This window comes from Neofelis nebulosa, chromosome 9 (genome assembly GCF_028018385.1).
Source record: "Neofelis nebulosa isolate mNeoNeb1 chromosome 9, mNeoNeb1.pri, whole genome shotgun sequence".
Lineage (NCBI taxonomy): Eukaryota > Metazoa > Chordata > Mammalia > Carnivora > Felidae > Neofelis > Neofelis nebulosa.
This window is the reverse complement of record NC_080790.1, coordinates 26,551,597-26,569,680: the sequence shown is the minus strand read 5'-3', so window position 1 is coordinate 26,569,680 and position 18,084 is coordinate 26,551,597. Positions and strand designations below refer to the sequence as shown.

Here is an 18,084-nt window from a genome sequence, read left to right as displayed (position 1 = left end):
GGTGGCGCAGTCGGTTAAGCGTCCGACTTCAGCCAGGTCACGATCTCGCGGTCCGTGAGTTTGAGCCCTGCGTCAGGCTCTGGGCTGATGGCTCGGAGCCTGGAGCCTGTTTCCGATTCTGTGTCTCCCTCTCTCTCTGCCCCTCCCCCGTTCATGCTCTGTCTCTCTCTGTCCCAAAAATAAAATAAAAAATGTTGAAAAAAAATTAAAAAAAAATAAAAATAATAAAAAAAAAATAAAGAGAAGCATAAATGTCTTGTGTTATCTGCTAATTTATACTATGTTTAGAGTCAACTACATTACCCCTTAATGAATGACCTTTTGTGTACAGTGTGCTCTTCAAGCTGCCCCCTTATAAAGAGCACAAAAGTCATTTCTCAGTCTCAACACTCCAAACATGCCATGTCTCTCTACACACAACCCTGTAAGAGAGGTCACTCAACCCCTAAACCAGATATAATCTCTTGATACTGAACTGAAAGTCTGAACCAATCTGCTTTTTTTCTCACTTGCAAAAAATACTATCAGTCAGGTGACAACATTATTAGCAACAATAACAGCTAAGTATTTATGACAAAGAAAAAAAACAGTGGAACTGGCTTTATAAATTTAGATAAGAATACAAAAGGTAAAGGAAATAAATATAAAATACGCAAGGAAACTTGCATGAAACTTTGAAAGCTGCCCAAGTAAAAGAACATGCAAGTGAGATTCATGGAACATCATACACTTAACAATGAAAGTTCTGTTCACACCATTTCTGTTACTAAATCATCTACTACTTCTTCAAAATGCTCAGTGACAGCTTTATTATTTCCCATTTTTTGAGGATAATCTTCTCACTTCAAATAATGTCACTATTATGACCTATTCATTTCAAATAATGTCTCACTTCAAATAATGTCACTATTATGACCTATTCATTTTTATGAAACCATTTCTAGTTAAACAGAAGAAAATTTTGATTATACACTCAGCAATTTAATTGTCCTAATGGAACTGTTCATTTATTTAACCACTCATTTGGCTACAGTCATATGCAGTCTGTCCATATTGCCACGTATCAAGTCTAATTTAGATGTGAAATTAGATTTGAAATTAAAAGTTGACAGTAAGATTCTGATAACATGTAGTATGCTATAACCAATCTTGAGGATGCTCAACTATTAACTGAACTAAACTGAAACTTTTTAAATTATTTATTTTAAGTTATGGTCAGAAATCTATTTTAGTTTATCTACAGAGACATAAAAACAAAATAACCATAATTTACATACATTAACACACATTTAAGAAATAGAAGGTGGGAGGCACCTGGGTGGCTCAGTCAGTTAAGTGTCCGACTTCAGCTCAGGTCATGATCTCACGGTTCGTGAGTTCCAGCCCCGCGTCAGGTTCTGTGCTGACGGCTCAGAGCCTGGAGCTTGCTTTGCATTCTGTGTCTCCCTCTTTCTCTGCCCCTCCCTCACCCATGCTCGCTCGCTCTCTCTCAAAAATAAAAACACTAAAAAAAATAGAAGGTGGGACCATTAATAAAGAAAGGCAATACAAGAAGTGGCATTATTACTCTGCTTCTTCCCAGCTACTTAAGCATTCTATTTCAGAAGACTGACAAAGCACAGTAACAACTGTTAGTACAGTAAGAAAATCTGTTATCTCATCTCATAAATTCTCAAACCTACTGGACTACCAAACAAGTGTTTATACTATACACCTAAAAACAGACTACAATACAATATTGTCTTGATAATCATTTTGGGAAACCAACAGTTCTATATGCCAAACCTCCTGAGGGTAGCAATGAGGTTTTACCTAAGTATTTTTCTAAAACTATCAAATTTCAGTTTGAACTCCTCTTCAATCTCCTGTCACACACTCTTCCCACTCTTTACAAGAAGCAATATATCCTTACTACTATTACCTATATCCTCGGTAATACTGCCCAAAGGCCAAACTTTTCTCTCTGACATCATCTAGATAACTTCAAAAGTCATAACCTTCAAACGAAAACAGGTAAAAGTCTCTTAGTCTCCAATCACATTTTTGAAATTAAGAAATACATTCCACAATTCTTCAGACCACATCATTCACTTTGATGGGAATCATCTAAAGTTGGTAAATGTTAAGTTTTGAAATAGCATCTATGACTTATTTTAGATACCTTAGGAAAAGAACACATCTTCTGTTCATATCACAAGCTTCCATAAACTCACCAATAATCTTTCAATATAATAAAATTAACTTAGAAGATACAGTAATCCCCCTTCATAGGCGGGGGATATGTTCCAAGATCCCCAGTGCACACCTGAAACTGCGGATAGTATCGAACCCTATATATATTACATTTTATTCATATACATACATATGATAAAGTGTAATTTACAAAAGAGGCACACTAAGAGATTAACAGCAACAGCTAATAATAAAATAGAACAATTATAATAATATCCTGTAATAAAAGTTATGTCAGTGTGGTCCCCCTCAAAATATCTTACTATACTGTACTCACTCTTCTTGTGATGATGTGAGATAAAATGCCTACATGAGGAGATGATAAAATGCCTATGGGAGGAGATGAAGTGAGGTGAATGACATAGGCACTGTCTTGTAGCATTATGGTACTACTGACCTTCTGACCACGTCAGAAGGAAGGTCGTCTGCTTCAGGATGGACCACAGGTAACTGAAACCATGGAAAGCGAAACCACAAGTAGGAGGGAGGGGACTACTGTACATATTTTCCTACAAATGAATTAACTAGTTATAAATCCTACAAGGAGGGAATTAAAAATTTTGAACCAGAAGGATTTTTTTCTCTTACCATAGCTACCTTTTAATACTACATATGGACAATCCCAACCCTAAATGAGGTATCATAGAGAAAGTCAACAAAAATACATGGTGACTTCCTTAGATACTGGAAAGTGAGGTAAACAGGACTATAGTATCTAAAGGAAGTGTGAAAGAGCAACTAGGCATAGATGAAACAGATAAAAGTAGAAAAGGGAAAAGGAAACAGACCAAAGAGACATTATAATTACAAAAATACCTACTGAGATCCATAGACCCAGAGAAAAGAACAAAGCTACAGCATACAAAGGAAAGGTTATGGTTAGAATCAAAAACTTTGAGAGCAGAAAAAGGAAAATTTAGTTCAAACACTTCACTTTTCAAAGGAAAAACTAAGGCCCAGAGAGTTTGCCTTGACAAGACACAAGAGTTAGTAGAAGGGTTCAAGTTCTAAACAGGTCTCCAGGTGACCTGTGACCAGTTTATTATTTTTATCAGATTAAGAAAATGCAATTGTAGCTCTTTTCTGTTTTTACAAAAGGACAACAAAATGGGAAAACAGCACTATCTTCATCAAACCAAATTTTTTTTGATGAATCTATTCTTTATTTTTCAAGAGCTAATGATACAATTGTATATTATTCAGGACATTTCCCTACTTTAAACATTTTTTCATTGCTACGAACTACCTCAAAAGACAAGTTAGGTTTAACCCCAAATCTACCCCAAGGTGTAGCATTGTTTGGGGGCTTTAGAAAATTTTCATGACAATTGAGAATTTAGAAAGCACTCGCCATTCTATAATTACTCGAATTTTTGACAACTGTTCTATACAAAGCTGTGTCTCTTCCACACAAGTTACACATATCCTTAGTTCATAAGATTTGACATTACAAAACAGCCACAATTTAATTAGTCACTTTTTAAAAATACCAGTGCTTCCCAGGTTCTATGCTTTATATATTTTTATCTTAATCAGTCCCCAAAACTCTAAACAGATGTTAACATAATTCTTTTATGTATTATTATGTATTAGGAAATGCATTCAGCCTATAATAAATAACAGAGTTAGAATTTGAATTCTGATATAGAAAAATTATTTTAAGATGTACTATTAATTAGCCTTGCCTATTATATAAAAAACTACATTAAAATGCAAAGTACAGTCTTTCACCCTAATATGTCATAAGATAATGAGAAAGGCAGCACTTACTCGATTGCCTTAATGTCTATGATTTTATATTTTAAAATATATTTTAAAATTTATTCTCGGGGCGCCTGGGTGGCGCAGTCGGTTAAGCGTCCGACTTCAGCCAGGTCACGATCTCGCGGTCCGTGAGTTCGAGCCCCACGTCGGGCTCTGGGCTGATGGCTCGGAGCCTGGAGCCTGTTTCCCATTCTGTGTCTCCCTCTCTCTCCGCCCCTCCCCCGTTCATGCTCTGTCTCTCTCTGTCCCAAAAATAAATAAAAAACGTTGAAAAAAAAAATTAAAAAAAAAAAAAATTTATTCTCTATTCACCTGTTTTATTTTGGGAATAAAGAATCTTAATTTCAGTATTACTTTTATATAACCACAGAATAAATTATGCAAATAAACTGAACACATTCTGTCTTAATGTCAATTCCTTGACATCTATGACAAAACTTCAGTGGAACTATCACTTCAGGGGTGCCTGGTGGTTCAGTCGGTTGGGTGTCTGACTTAGCTCAGGTCATGACCTCACAGTTTGTGAGTTCAAACCCTGCATCAGGCTCTGTGCTGACAGCTCAGAGCCTCTGCCCCTCCCCCACTCATGCTTGCTCGCACGCCTGCGCGCGCGCTCTCTCTCTCTCTCTCTCTCTCTCAAAATAAACAAACATTAAAAATAAAAATCACTTCAATCTGTTTGGCTTGAATATGTACCATTTAAAATATAAGTATGGGACTCCATATATACTAATTCAAGACCTCTAATGTGCAAATTTGAGTTTTCTGTGTATATTAGTGAAAATTCAGAGTTTGCATTAACTGAGAAATTTAGAATTAAGTAATATTTAGCTTTACCTACAAATGAACAACTGCAAAGATTTAAAAAAACAGACTAACATTTTTTTTACATACCTGTCACAGAATCTGATCTGGAATGCTCTTCACTGTCTGAATCCTCCAGTAAATCGTCACTTAAAGACAAAGCAAAAAATAATTTAAATTTCCAAAAAAAGTATACACAATATGAGACAAAGAAAAAAGTACAACGACCACTGCCTTGTATCTCAAATATAAGTATCATACAAAACTATTAAAACTAGCTTAAATGACATATAAGTAGTCTGAGATCATAAGTGACTAATAATGCTGGTAATGGATTACCTTAACATCATGAAATAAGCATCTGCTTGGAAAAGGGTGTGGAAACCTCTAAGAATCTATAATAAAATTTGTAGGGATATGAAGACCGTTAAAGTATGACAGAAAATAGTCTAGGTAAATAAAAGGATAAAAGAGAGAAGCAGCTAATAACATCAAGTACAAACTTTTAGTAGCAAAATTTTAATAACACTGTGTTACAGAATTCCGGAAAGCTGTCCTAGAACAAAATAAAAGAGCTACATAAATAGGTGTGTATGTACACGTACTCACACACATGGTTTTGGAAGGGGTGATAAGAACTCTGTGACAAGCAGGGAAACTATTACAACTCAGAAGTCAGGGGTTAAGAAGAGACAATAGTTCCTCCTTTACTCTTCACTGTGTCAAAAAATCGCCAGCCTCCCTCTTGGCATTATCTTTATCCTCACTCTCTATTGTTCACCAGCAAGAAAAAAACGTAACAAAAGATCACTCTGGCACAATATTAGGCTGTGTCTATACTCTAACAATCAGCATTTCTACAGCAGTGCTAAAATTCTGATGACCTCAATTACAAAAATAAAAAGATTCATTTTGGAGGAAAGTAAATATTAATTCTCCCTTTTTGAAACAATGTATTTCACTTACAACTGAAATAACCAGGTACTTGCTTTAAATGAAATATAAGTTAGTAATTTCCGTTTAAAAAAAGTTTGATATGGGGGAGGGGGAAGACTCAGACACTTTTGACAAATTCCTGTGTTTTAAATTTTTCAAGTAGAAGTAACTGTCCATAAAACAATTTTGTGCTATAATTTAAAACAACAACAAAGAAAAATGTGCAGAAGTTCAAGATCAGTTGCTGATTAGCCTCAAACTATTTAAATACTAACTGGCTGGTTTCAGAGAAGTAATAAAGATACCGGGAAAATTAAATCCCAAGAGGAAATATTAATGATTGGAAATTACCCATAATGAAGAACTCCAAACCAAGATACAACAAGCTTCAAGTATCGAAAGGTTTTTACATTAAAGAAAATAACCAAATATTACCCACCTATAATGAAAAAAAGGTTAAATAAAGTAGTTGTATATTTTAAGGAAGAAATTCAAGGCACCTTGATAGGCTTTACAAATAACTTACAATATTACAAATAATGTTCCAAAGGGTTGCCAGATAATCACCTTAACAGACAAAAAAAAAAAAAAAAAAAAGAAAGAAAAGGTTCTTTCTAAAGTTTTTCAAAACACAGTTTTTTCAAAAGAGCTTATGACAGAAAAATTCTCATACCATTACATAATAAAATCATGAGTAAAATGATTGAATTGTACACTAAAAGGGTGAATTTTGTGATATGTAATTATACCTCAATAAAACTTTTAAATATGGGTTAAAAAACATAAATACATATTAAAAAATTTAACATATATATATATATTAACATAACCGAATGATGTGAGTATGGGTACTCTACGTTTCTTCAAGTTACTTCTCTGTATTGTCTAATTTTTCTACTTTAAGCATGCATTAGGTATATAATACACACTACGTTTCCTGAACCCTTGTACACACACAAAATCTTTTGCAGAGTAATAAATGTGCAAAATAAACCAGATATTATAAGTAAGTTTTAAATTGTTAGTTGGGATTATCTGTTTTTGAAAACTGAAGATTACAGGGATACCTTAGTTTTGATACATCAATACTATAAACAACTTCAAAATTAAATGCAGGAAATTTCTACCCATTTGAAAAACATAATATACAAATGAGACAAAAATGTTAATTCATTAAAATTAAGTGTGTCCCCAAATAAGTATTCTTCCTTCCCAAATAAAAATTCTTCTCTGAATGAATTCAGAACAAAGAAAAATGTTGCCTTTTAAGTAGAAAGGGTTATAAACAATTCGTGGGCAAACTATACTACTAACTACTTTAAGCATCTTGGCTAAGCTTTAATCTGTTCAATTAAATATTAATTCTTCAAGCTAATGAAACTCACAGAGTATATTTTAAAACCAAATATATTGTATCTTGTAGCACAAAATCAGTAGTAGTTTAGTTCATTATATTTACTACCAGTGCAACAGAAATCCTGCTGCCTCTGGGGGAGGGGAAGGCCAGAGAGGGAGACTGAGGTTAGATATGAAGTTCCACCTCTTCGGCTTCCTCCTGCCACCCCAACTTAAGAGTACTCTTTCTGTATGATTCGCTTCACTTTCTCAGGAGAAAAGTGTCCTTCTATCCTAGAAAGACTGCCTCTTAAAAGTAGGCAGAGAGATTTATATCCCAACTCCAGCACACTACCCCACACAGTACCTGCCCACTTGAAATACTGGATACACGTTTACCAAAAATGTACATTTTACCTAAGTGAGTGTGTATGTGTGTCTGTGTCTCTGTGTGTGTGTGTGTGTGTGTGTGTGTGTGTGTGTGCGCGCGCACGCGCGCATCGGTGTAATCTTAAAGAGTATGTCTTGAATTCAATTTTTAATCCCCAAATTACAAAACCCCAAGACAAAAGTTCTAATTAAAATCAGTGTTCAGGGGCACCTGGGTGGCTTAGTTGGTTGGGCGTCCGACTTCAGCTCAGGTCATGATCCCGTGGTTCATGGGTTCGAGCCCCATGTCAGGCTCTGTGCTGGCAGCTCAGAGCCTGGAGCCTACTTTGGATTCTGTGTCTCCCTCTCTCTCTGCCCCTCCCCTGCTCATGCTGTCTTTCAAAAATGAATGTTTAAAAAAATTTTTTTAAATAATAAAAAAATAAGTAAATAAGTGTTTAAAAGCACATACTAATTTCATCATCTTATATAAATTTTCCACTAACTTCTAAGAAAATCACAGACCTCAAGCACACTTACTTTCTAGTCCTATTGACAAATGTGCTCAAAACTCAAATAATAGGTCAGGTGCTTTCCCATCAAGTTCTCACAGGGATTTATAATAACTAAAAACAACCATGAAGCTTTAATTCAGTCTGTTCCAGAGCTCAGGCCACATTCATTTACCTACCCAGAATTTATACATTATCATTACCAAGACAGACTAGACAGAGCTAACCTTCCCAACTAATATATCATGAATTTTCCATTAATTCCCTTAATAAAATAATTCATACTAATAAAATTTTACATGAGTTCTTAATGAAAACACACGCCATCAAAGGGACTATGAAGCAAAATACTGTTCAACCACGAACTGTGGCATATAACATCGATCACACATCAGTAACATAAGAAGCCTCTGCAAGTGAAAAATGATAGACCTCCTCAGCATCAGGGCATCTGACCATAGTTAAATAGGCTCCATTTCACATTGCTACTCTCAGAATCTTAAAAGGGAGTAGCTTCTACTGCCTACCACAAGTTGGGTACTTCGTGGAACCCTTTATTCGGTCCACCTGACTACACTGCAGACATTCCTCTATAGTTCTAGCCGAGTTCAGAGCTACAACTGCAGTGTCTTGGGAGACGAGTGGGTGAAGTGAGATTATACTTTGACTCTCTTACCCCCACGCAGATCAAATACAGCTACAGAAATCAAGACTGTCAGAAAAGCTGAATGGAAAAGAATCCAACACAGCATTTTTACCAGAATGTCTCTTTAGCAATCATGCCTCAACTCACTGCTGACTACTGATAAACTATTTTACATAATTGGGTCATCTTGCCTAGCCAGAAGTTTTTTTCACTATCCAACGGTACTGATACAATTTAAGGTGTCAATGAAAAAAAGTGGAAACCAAAATCATTTGGTTCAACTGCTCTAGGAAAAAATATACAACAAGATAAAACTTCAAGTATAATCCGAGGATTTCATTTCATTATTTAGACTTTATTTTTCAGTGCAGCAATTATTTCCAGTTGGCACAGATTGAGACAGAATATAAAAGTACGTTTTACAGACTATAGCATTTCTGAATGAAAAACTTTTCTCAAGAATCAAGAGCTCTTTCAGATCTAACAACTGAACATTTATTCTCCATTCTCTTGACCTAATATTTTTTTCTGCCTCTTTAATTAGAATTAAGAGAATATAAAATTTAGGAAAACACCTAACTTTTATAAATGCCACTAAAAAAAAAACCTCACATACCTATCTCCTTCTAATTTGGGTATATCTGAGCAACTGGAGGAGTCTTCCAGCCATGCCAACGTTGGTCTCCTGGATTCAACTGCTGAGCTTGGCTCTCCCGACAGAATAAGCTGTTGTACAATTGCTGGATCATAGGCATTAATTTCAAACTTTAAGTGCACCTAAACAAATGAAAAGCCTAAGTTTAAAACTGATTTTTTTCCTCAACTACTAATCTATCACTTCAAAATTGAAACATACCTTCATAAGTTTGGAAACATCCCATATGCAGATCTTTCCTCGTTTTGTTGCAGCAGCTAGAAAATGAGGACAGCTCCCCGACCCAAAGCAAGATATTCGGTCAGTTCCATCCGTACAAGGAAACTGTGCAGGACTTGTTGCAAGAGTGACTGACAACGGCACATTCTGTGTGTGCTCACCTTTCACAAATGGGCAGTTTGGGGAATGTCTCTCGTGTTCAGACCTTTACACAGATTAAGGAAGGAAAAGTTTACTGAACAACATTAAGCTGTTAAATCTGTAGATTAAAAGAGAACTCCAGGATCTTTCCTTTTTTAAAAAAACAATTAATTAGACTTTATTGAAAAGACTCAAATACCAAATCACTCCATCTGATCAAGATCACTAACATTCTACCACTCACTTTGGTAGCAGTTACTCTTCACTTGAATGGATTACATAGAAGGTCAGTCTCAAATGACACAGAACACTACAGTATAATTTATACTCTATGAACATACTGATAAAATTGTTTAAAGTTCTGATAATTCCTCACAGTTTCCTACAACTATAAATAAATAACTACTCTGTTTCAGTTTAAAATTCTCCATAAAGGTACAACAGGTAATAATAATGTATTATATATTTGAAATTTGAGAAACAAATATATCTTAAATTAGATCTTAACACATGTACACACACAGAATGGCAACTAAGCAGAGGTGATAGATGTATTAATTAGCTTGATTGTGGTGGTCTTTTCAGAGTGTACATGTACCAAAACATCAAGTTATACCCCTTAAATATATGTAACTTTTACATGTCAAAGATCTCTCAATAAAGCAATTTTTAAATTATGTATAATTATATGCATACTTACATTTATCAGTGGCCACAATATAAATGATATAGAGTAAAAACTCAACAAATGCCATTCGTAACACAAAAAATCTTTTAGTAAAGATCTGAAAGCAAAAAGATCTATAGAGTATGGATAAAATGACCTAGATTAAGAACACACGTAGGTAAAGAGGTGGCTCAGTCAGTTAAGCACCCGACTCTTGATTTCGGCTCATGATCTCATGATTTCTGGAATCGAGCCCCGCATTGGGCTCTGGGCTGAGAGCACATAGCCTGCTTGGGATTCTCTCTCTTCTTCTCTCTCTGCCCCTCCCTCTGCTCACTCCCTCTCTCAAAAATAAACTTAAAAAACAAACAAACAAAAAAAGATGTGCAAATACATCTTATACATTAACTACAGGACCAGACCAGATAAATAACCTCTAAACAAAATTTATTTTGGGGGGCGCCTGAGTGACTCCCTCAGTTGAGCGTGGGTCTTCCACTCAGGTCATGATCTCACAAGTTCAAGCCCTGCCTAGGCTCTGTGCTGACATCTCAGAACCTGGAGCCTGCTTCAGATTCTGTGTCTCCCCTCTCCCTGCCCCTCCCTGGCTCGTATGCTGTCTCTTCCCCTTCTCTCAAAAACAAATAAACACTAAAAGAAAAAGCTTAAAAAAATAATTTTCCCAAATATTGAAAGCAGGATCAACTTTTACACTGAAAAAATTATCTCTCCAACTTTGTGACTACTTTGTTTCTTTCTGGTTATTCTTTTTTTACTTTCACTAGCTGTAATTACACAGCATTATTTGAAATGCCAGGATGTTTCTACCAAAAAAAGTCTTTTTTTTTTTTTTTCATTTCCATGGCAAAGAAATAAAAACTATACTTAAAAAATATGCTATTCCTTGGGGTGTACATATTTCTTTATACAAGGTACCTACAACTTACCTATATCCATATGTAAATCCTAGATAATCTGTAATACACAGATGTCTTACATAATTGCTTTTACATGGCATCCCCCAAGCATATATTTCAACTGGATTCCCTCCAGCTAAATCCTAATATATTTTTCTCTTTCCTAAATTTTAACTTTTTAATTAAAATGTTATTTACACAACACATGATTATAAAGCTAAATATCACTCAATTATAATATCCAATCCCAGTAATCTCTTTTCCCACCTCCAAATGACCACTTTTATGAGTTTAAGTGGTATATTTCTAAAATATTTTTTATACATATAATATAGGGTTTTTTCATTTTAAAGAAAAAGAAAAAGTACTATTATATGAATCATTCTACAACAGATCTTTTGATAAAATAACATACCTAAAAGTTACTGAAGGTGATTAATAGAGAGCAAACTATTGATTCCTTTTATTTTTACTTGTTGGATAATAGATTTTATGAGTATACCATATTTTGTTTGGCTATTCCATCCTGACAGGTATTTAAGATGACTCCATGTTTACAACTGCAGCTTCCAACCATTTTTATGCCTCTTTGCATACAAGAGGAATTAGTTCTCTGGGGTAAATAAGTACAAGTAGAATTAACAGATAATAGGTGTGCTCAATTTATTTTTTAAAAACTTCAATCTCCCTCCAAAGTAGTTCTACTGACTCCCACCATCAAAATGTGAGAGTCCCATTCTCCACTTGTAAGTCTTCCTTCTTTTCCCCCTTACAGATTCAGAAGGTACCTAGGCTCAGCTCCCCAGCTGTGCTCAATCTTACTTCCTCCTACCCATTTAGAACACTGTCCTCAGGCCATCAAAAATACTATCAATTGCTCAAATCTGAAGAATCCTGAATCCTTCCTTGGATAAAGAAGGGGTAGAATCTTTGATTCTCTGACCAAGCTGAAAATCTGAACCAATTCCCCACAATCAAAATATTTTTGAATAAACTTATATTCTATAAAATAATGACATAATTTTTCAGGTGGGTTAAATAACTGAGGATCAGCCTGAGAAACTAAAAGGACACATTAAAATGGTTTCTAGGGGTGCATGGGTGGCTCAGTTAAGCATCCAACTCTTGATTTCAACTCAGGTCATGATCTCACAGTTCTTGTGTTCAAGCCCCACGTCAGGTTTTGTGCTAACAGTATGAAGCCTGCTTGGGATTCTCTCTCTGTCTCTGTCTCTCTCGGTCTCTCTCTCTCTCTCTCCACCCTCTCCCACTCTTGCAATAAATTAACTAACTAAACAAATAAATAAAATGGTTTCTAAGGGTGATTAGGTGGCTCAGTCGGTTAAGCATCCAACTCTAGATTTTGGTTCAGGTCATGATCTCATGGTTTGTGTGCCCTAGCCCCACCTCGGGTTCTGTCCTAAGAGTGTGGACCTGCTTCAGGTTCTCTCTCCCTCTCTCTCTGCCCCTCCCTCGTTCTTGCTCTTGTTCTCAAAATAAATAAACTTTAAAACAAACAAATAAATAAATAAAATGGTTTTTAGGGGCACCTTGGTGGCTAAGTCGGTTAAGTGTCTGATTCCTGATTTTGGCTCAGGTCTTGATCTCATGGTTAGTGGGCTCAAGCCCTGCATCAGGCTCTGCGCTGACTGTGCAAAGCCTGCTTGGGATTCTTTCTCTCCCCCCCACCTCTCAAAAATGAACATTTTAAAAAATAATAAAATAAAATTGTTTCTATATCTTGGGGTGCCCAAGTGGCTCAGTTAAGCGTCCGACTCTTGATTTTAATTCAGATCACGTCATGAGATCGAGCCCTGTGTTTAGTGCAATCTGCTTAAGATTCTCTCTCCCCTGCCCTCTCTGCCCCTGACCCACTCACATTCTCTCTCTCTCTCTCAAATTTAAAAAAAAAAAAAATTGTTTCTATACATATATAAATGGTTTCTAGGGGAAAAAGATTGAGTTCCAAATAGAACTTTAACCTAAACTGGAAACTGCATGTGTATGACTCGCAGTCCACAGATGTTTCATGCAGTATACCCCATTGCAAGCTGGAATCCATGCACACATTCCAATAGACTTTAGCTAGTTCACCCCATTCACATCAGCTGATTAACATTCAGAAACTTCAAATTAATTTTACTACAAAAGAAATGATGTATCTTAAAATGAAATCAAATCTTGGCTCCGTCACTTATTAGCCATATCCCCTTTGACAAATTTTATTTTCTGTATTTACATTGGGATAATTCCTATCTCACTGAGTGACTATAAGGATTAAGTTGGGACTATTCTCCATTCTCTCCTATAAAATGACGATAATAATATCTCCTTCATAGGGCTAATGTGAGAATTAAACAAGTTAAAAATATATAAAGTGCATAGGATGGTATGTGGTAAGTGGCATTATATAAATACTTGTTATTATAATTACTATTTCTATTAATAGGACCTCAGTTATTCATAAAAATTAGGTTTTGATACATGCTCTCTAATGTTTAACCAAGTTCTTCCCTTTTTCTTTTTTATGTATTTATTTTGAGAGAGACAGTGCTACCAGGAGAGGGGCAGAGAGTCCCAAGCAGGCTCCACACTGTCAGGGCAAAGACCGTGGCAGAACTCAAACCCACAAACTGTGAGATCATGACCTGAGCCAAAACTAAGAGTCGGGTGTTTCACCAACTGAGCCACCCAGGTGCCCCAAATATTTAACCAAGTACTAAAGTTTCATCCACTAGAATTCAAATTACCACAGACTCCCTAAAATTACTTCAAAGTTAAAAACGTAAACCGTAGGGTGCCTGGGTGGTTCAGTCAGTTAAAGCGTCCGACTTTGCTCAGGTCATGATCTCATGGTTGGTGAGCCTGAGCCCCACATCAGGCTCTCTGCTGTCAGAATAGGGCCCACTTCAGATCCTCTGTCCCCCTCTCTCTCTGGCCCTTCCCCACTCAAGCTCACTCTTTCTCTCTCTTTCTCTCTCTCTCTGTCAAAAATAAATAAACATTTTAAAAAAAAAACTTTAAAAAAATGTAAATCATAAGGCCATCCTCTATGGATTCCCTACTGATAGGCTGCCCTCAACAGACCAAGATTAAACTGCTGACGTTTATCATGCTGTATCAGCTTACTTTGTCAAAGCCTTCTGGTTTCAGAGCCTAATTCTATTTCTTTGGCACTTCTCCCATGTAGATTTTAGGAAGTCAAAGACCTTAGCTACTATATGCCAACTGATGTGACAGAGCATAACACTCTCATTCTCTTAGGACTAAGGCAAAAATACAGATGGCAAAAAGGCAAAAATATTACTGTATCTAGATGAAATAAGGAAAGTTTAAAAGCCTACTTATAGGACAAACTTAGTCTATCACATCCAGAAAAATCAAAACTCACCAAGGTTCATCAGTAGGTTCCCAACAAACGAGACATACGCTACAAGTAAAACACATGGCTCTATCATCTCCAGATGAGGCAGGCTGCAAGTTTATAAAGAAGACAAAAAGCTTAATATTAAAATAACCTTTTAATGAAAACACTTCTTAAAAAGTTCATAATTTTAGGTAAAATACCATACTGAGGAAAAGACAATCTATACACTGGTCCCAAAAATACAGTGAGTGCCCTAATGCTTAAATATTCGCTTTATTTGAAAAATCGTGTTTCATCAAAAAATGAGCACTAAATCAAACATGGAAGCACACACATACTCAATCTCTGATCTAGCATCTTCTAATTGTATTATTAAAGTATTTGAAATACAGTTAAATATATAAGGAAATAGAGTCTAATGGATTTTATTATTAAAAACTGAATATCATACAACAACACAAGAAAGCCAAGTAAAAAAGGAAAGGTAACTAGTGAACCTAATTTGTGTCATATTCTTCAAGACACATGAGACAAAATGCCATATATATAAAATGTATCAAAATCTGAACATATACGTCTGAAAACAAACATTAATATTTTTGAGCACTTACTCTACTTAGCACCTACTATGACCACAGATGTAGTAAATTTACTATATAGTTAAAAAATATATATATCTGGTTTCTGAAAGAAAATAGTTATGAAGCATTAACTCAGCTGTTAGTTACTTGTAACAAATATTTTTTCCTTTTTGTACACAATACAGGATATAGGAGATAACCAGTCAGTATTATGATCAAATGTCCAAGAATAAAACAACTCACACAAATGCAAAAACAAAAGCACACAACAAGGTTGCATAAAGTAAGTTTTTGAAAGAGTATTAAAATGTTGATGATTTTACTGAAGACTACAAAAGCATACTGAAAAACATGTTTTCTGAGTCTTTTTCACCTGATGATAAAATCCAGCTTGAGCCATGGGATCTGGTTGTGCCCATCTATAGCCTACATGAGGCCATGAGGTAAATGTCTCCCGTCTGTTAGCTTCACTATACATCAATGATCTAAAAGTAAACATACTTTATGTAATCGAAGGTAGGCATCAAATTATAGTGACGCTCCTATTTAACAATGAAGAAAAATTTTACTAAATTATCAACAAAAACTGGGAATGGACTAATGACCAAGTTCCAATCTGTATTTTAAACTAAAAATGATTACTTTTAGCAATTTCCCTTAAACAGTGTAGGCAAAAAGAAAAGATTGACGGCTACAAGTGATAATTCCAGAGATAGATTAAATTAACGAATGTTGCAGAATTCCCAAGCAGAGAACAGAAAATCTAGAAACGTAAAGATAGAGAACCATATGCTTTCATCATGTGCCAAGTTTTACATAAATGGATAAAACCACAACCAAAGGAACAGTGGTTTTATCTCAACCTTGTTGAAAAAGTATTTTCTGGTTTAAAAAAAATTTAAGTAGAAAGCAGTTTTCCTTCTGTTCTTTCTCCAGAGAAATCCTTTTCCAGGAAAGCTATACCCTTCAGGGAATTATCAAAAAAGGAAATCTTCATATATGTTTTCATATTAAAATATATAGCTTGTTGGGGCGCCTGGGTGGCGCAGTCGGTTAAGCGTCCGACTTCAGCCAGGTCACGATCTCGCGGTCCGTGAGTTCGAGCCCCGCGTCAGGCTCTGGGCTGATGGCTCGGAGCCTGGAGCCTGTTTCCGATTCTGTGTCTCCCTCTCTCTCTGCCCCTCCCCCGTTCATGCTCTGTCTCTCTCTGTCCCAAAAATAAATAAAAAACGTTGAAAAAAAAATTAAAAAAATAAAATAAAATAATAAAATATATAGCTTGCTGTGACTAAACCTATAACCTAGGCTATATTTTTAAGTGAGTTTTTTTAATTTACTTTTTAAATTAAGCTCTATGCCCAACGGGGGGCTCAAACTCACAACCCCAAAATCAAGAGTCACATGATCTACCAACCAAGCCAGCCAGGCACCCCAACCTAGACTATTTTTTAAAGAATGATACCCAATTTAGAAAAAGTCTAAATGGCTTCAAGAAAGAAAGAACTGGTAAGCAAAGGTTATTCCTCCAAATACAAAAGTCCAAATGATAAGAGGAAGGGGGAAAAAGAGAGAAAGTGGTATAAAGGTCATCACAGTGAGACCAGAAAAATACTTTTCTCTAAATTCTTCCCTAAATTAGCACATAATTTCTTACAATATTGCCAGGGAGTTTAGGTTTAACTCATAGTTGTGTTCTGGTTTAAAAAAAACAAAACAGGGGCGCCTGGGTGGCGCAGTCAGTTAAGCGTCCGACTTCAGCCAGGTCACGATCTCGTGGTCCGTGAGTTCGAGCCCCGCGTCAGGCTCTGGGCTGATGGCTCGGAGCCTGGAGCCTGTTTCCGATTCTGTGTCTCCCTCTCTCTCTGCCCCTCCCCCGTTCATGCTCTGTCTCTCTCTGTCCCAAAAATAAATTAAAAAAAAAATAAATAAAAAAAAAATAAAAAAAACAAAACAAAAACAAAACAGGGGTGCCTGGGTGCCTCAGCTGGTTAAATATTTGGCTCTTGAATTCAACTCAGGTCATGATCCCAGATGGGATTGAGCCCCACATTGTGTGTGGAACCTGATTAAGGTTCTCTCTCCCTCTCTCTCTCTCTCTCTCTCTCTCTCTCTCTCTCTCTCTCTCCTCTGCCCCTCTTCACCGCTCGCTGGCTCTCACTCGCTTTAAATTAGAAAAGAAAAGGGAAAAAAACAAAGTTGTTGGGTTAGAAAAGCCTTATCATTCATAGGCTATAAATGTCTTCAGGATTTGTGTCAGACAGAAAACTGTCCACTTACTTATATTACCAAACAAAAGAACAATAGCATCTAACAGACCCTGACTCAAACCTCCAACAGACCTAAGTTCATGAATGTCCTTATGAGGTTCCTAGATGCATTTTTACTGAAAAAAACAGCACAGACTACATCAAAATTAGTATTTTGAGACATTTAAACACCTCCAGAAACACTGAATATCCTATCCACTGAACGCATTTCCTAAAATAAGACATTTACCACAGCTTGCATGATTTCTTTAGAAACCTAGCTACTGTTTGCAAAGAAAATAGCTCTGAAGGGCTGTTTTATAATCTCAAGATAGGCACAGCTCTAGGAAAAGAAATACTTATTCCAGGTACATATTTCCACCCCCCTCTCCAGACATAGTCTAAGGAATATTTTAATGACAGCCATACTACCTATTACCTAAAAGCTATTCAGATTATAATGATAGTTTCTACATTTTACCCAAAAGACACAGATTGCGATACTGCTACAGAATATAAAAATCTTTCCCAAATGTTAACCAAAAGAAGTTATTTATATAATAGAATCACTCAACAAAAAAATACGCAACTGATTAAGCAAAAGTCTCAAGTTTACCAAGACATAAGCTAATAAATATTGCAAACTAATGTAAGAGCCACACTTAATAGAAGTTAAAGCTAATTTATTCGGTA

The 18,084-nt window shown here is 35.8% G+C and overlaps 1 protein-coding gene across 11 annotated transcripts in view; it reads right to left on the bottom strand.

The window, feature by feature from the left end:
- BIRC6 (baculoviral IAP repeat containing 6) overlaps positions 1-18,084 on the bottom strand; it is a 225,829-nt gene that overhangs the window by 170,960 nt on the left and 36,785 nt on the right. For all 11 annotated transcript variants that reach the window (XR_009248332.1, XM_058682986.1, XM_058682989.1 and 8 more), the window contains exons 5-9: positions 15,519-15,630; positions 14,589-14,671; positions 9,455-9,677; positions 9,215-9,375; positions 4,891-4,949 (exon numbers count right to left, since the gene is read on the bottom strand). Coding sequence is in view for 10 of the 11 variants with exons in the window: in XM_058682986.1 (XP_058538969.1) it covers positions 4,891-4,949; positions 9,215-9,375; positions 9,455-9,677; positions 14,589-14,671; positions 15,519-15,630 (638 nt within the window). In the remaining variant the exon portion in view is untranslated. The remainder of the gene's footprint in view (positions 1-4,890; positions 4,950-9,214; positions 9,376-9,454; positions 9,678-14,588; positions 14,672-15,518; positions 15,631-18,084) is intronic.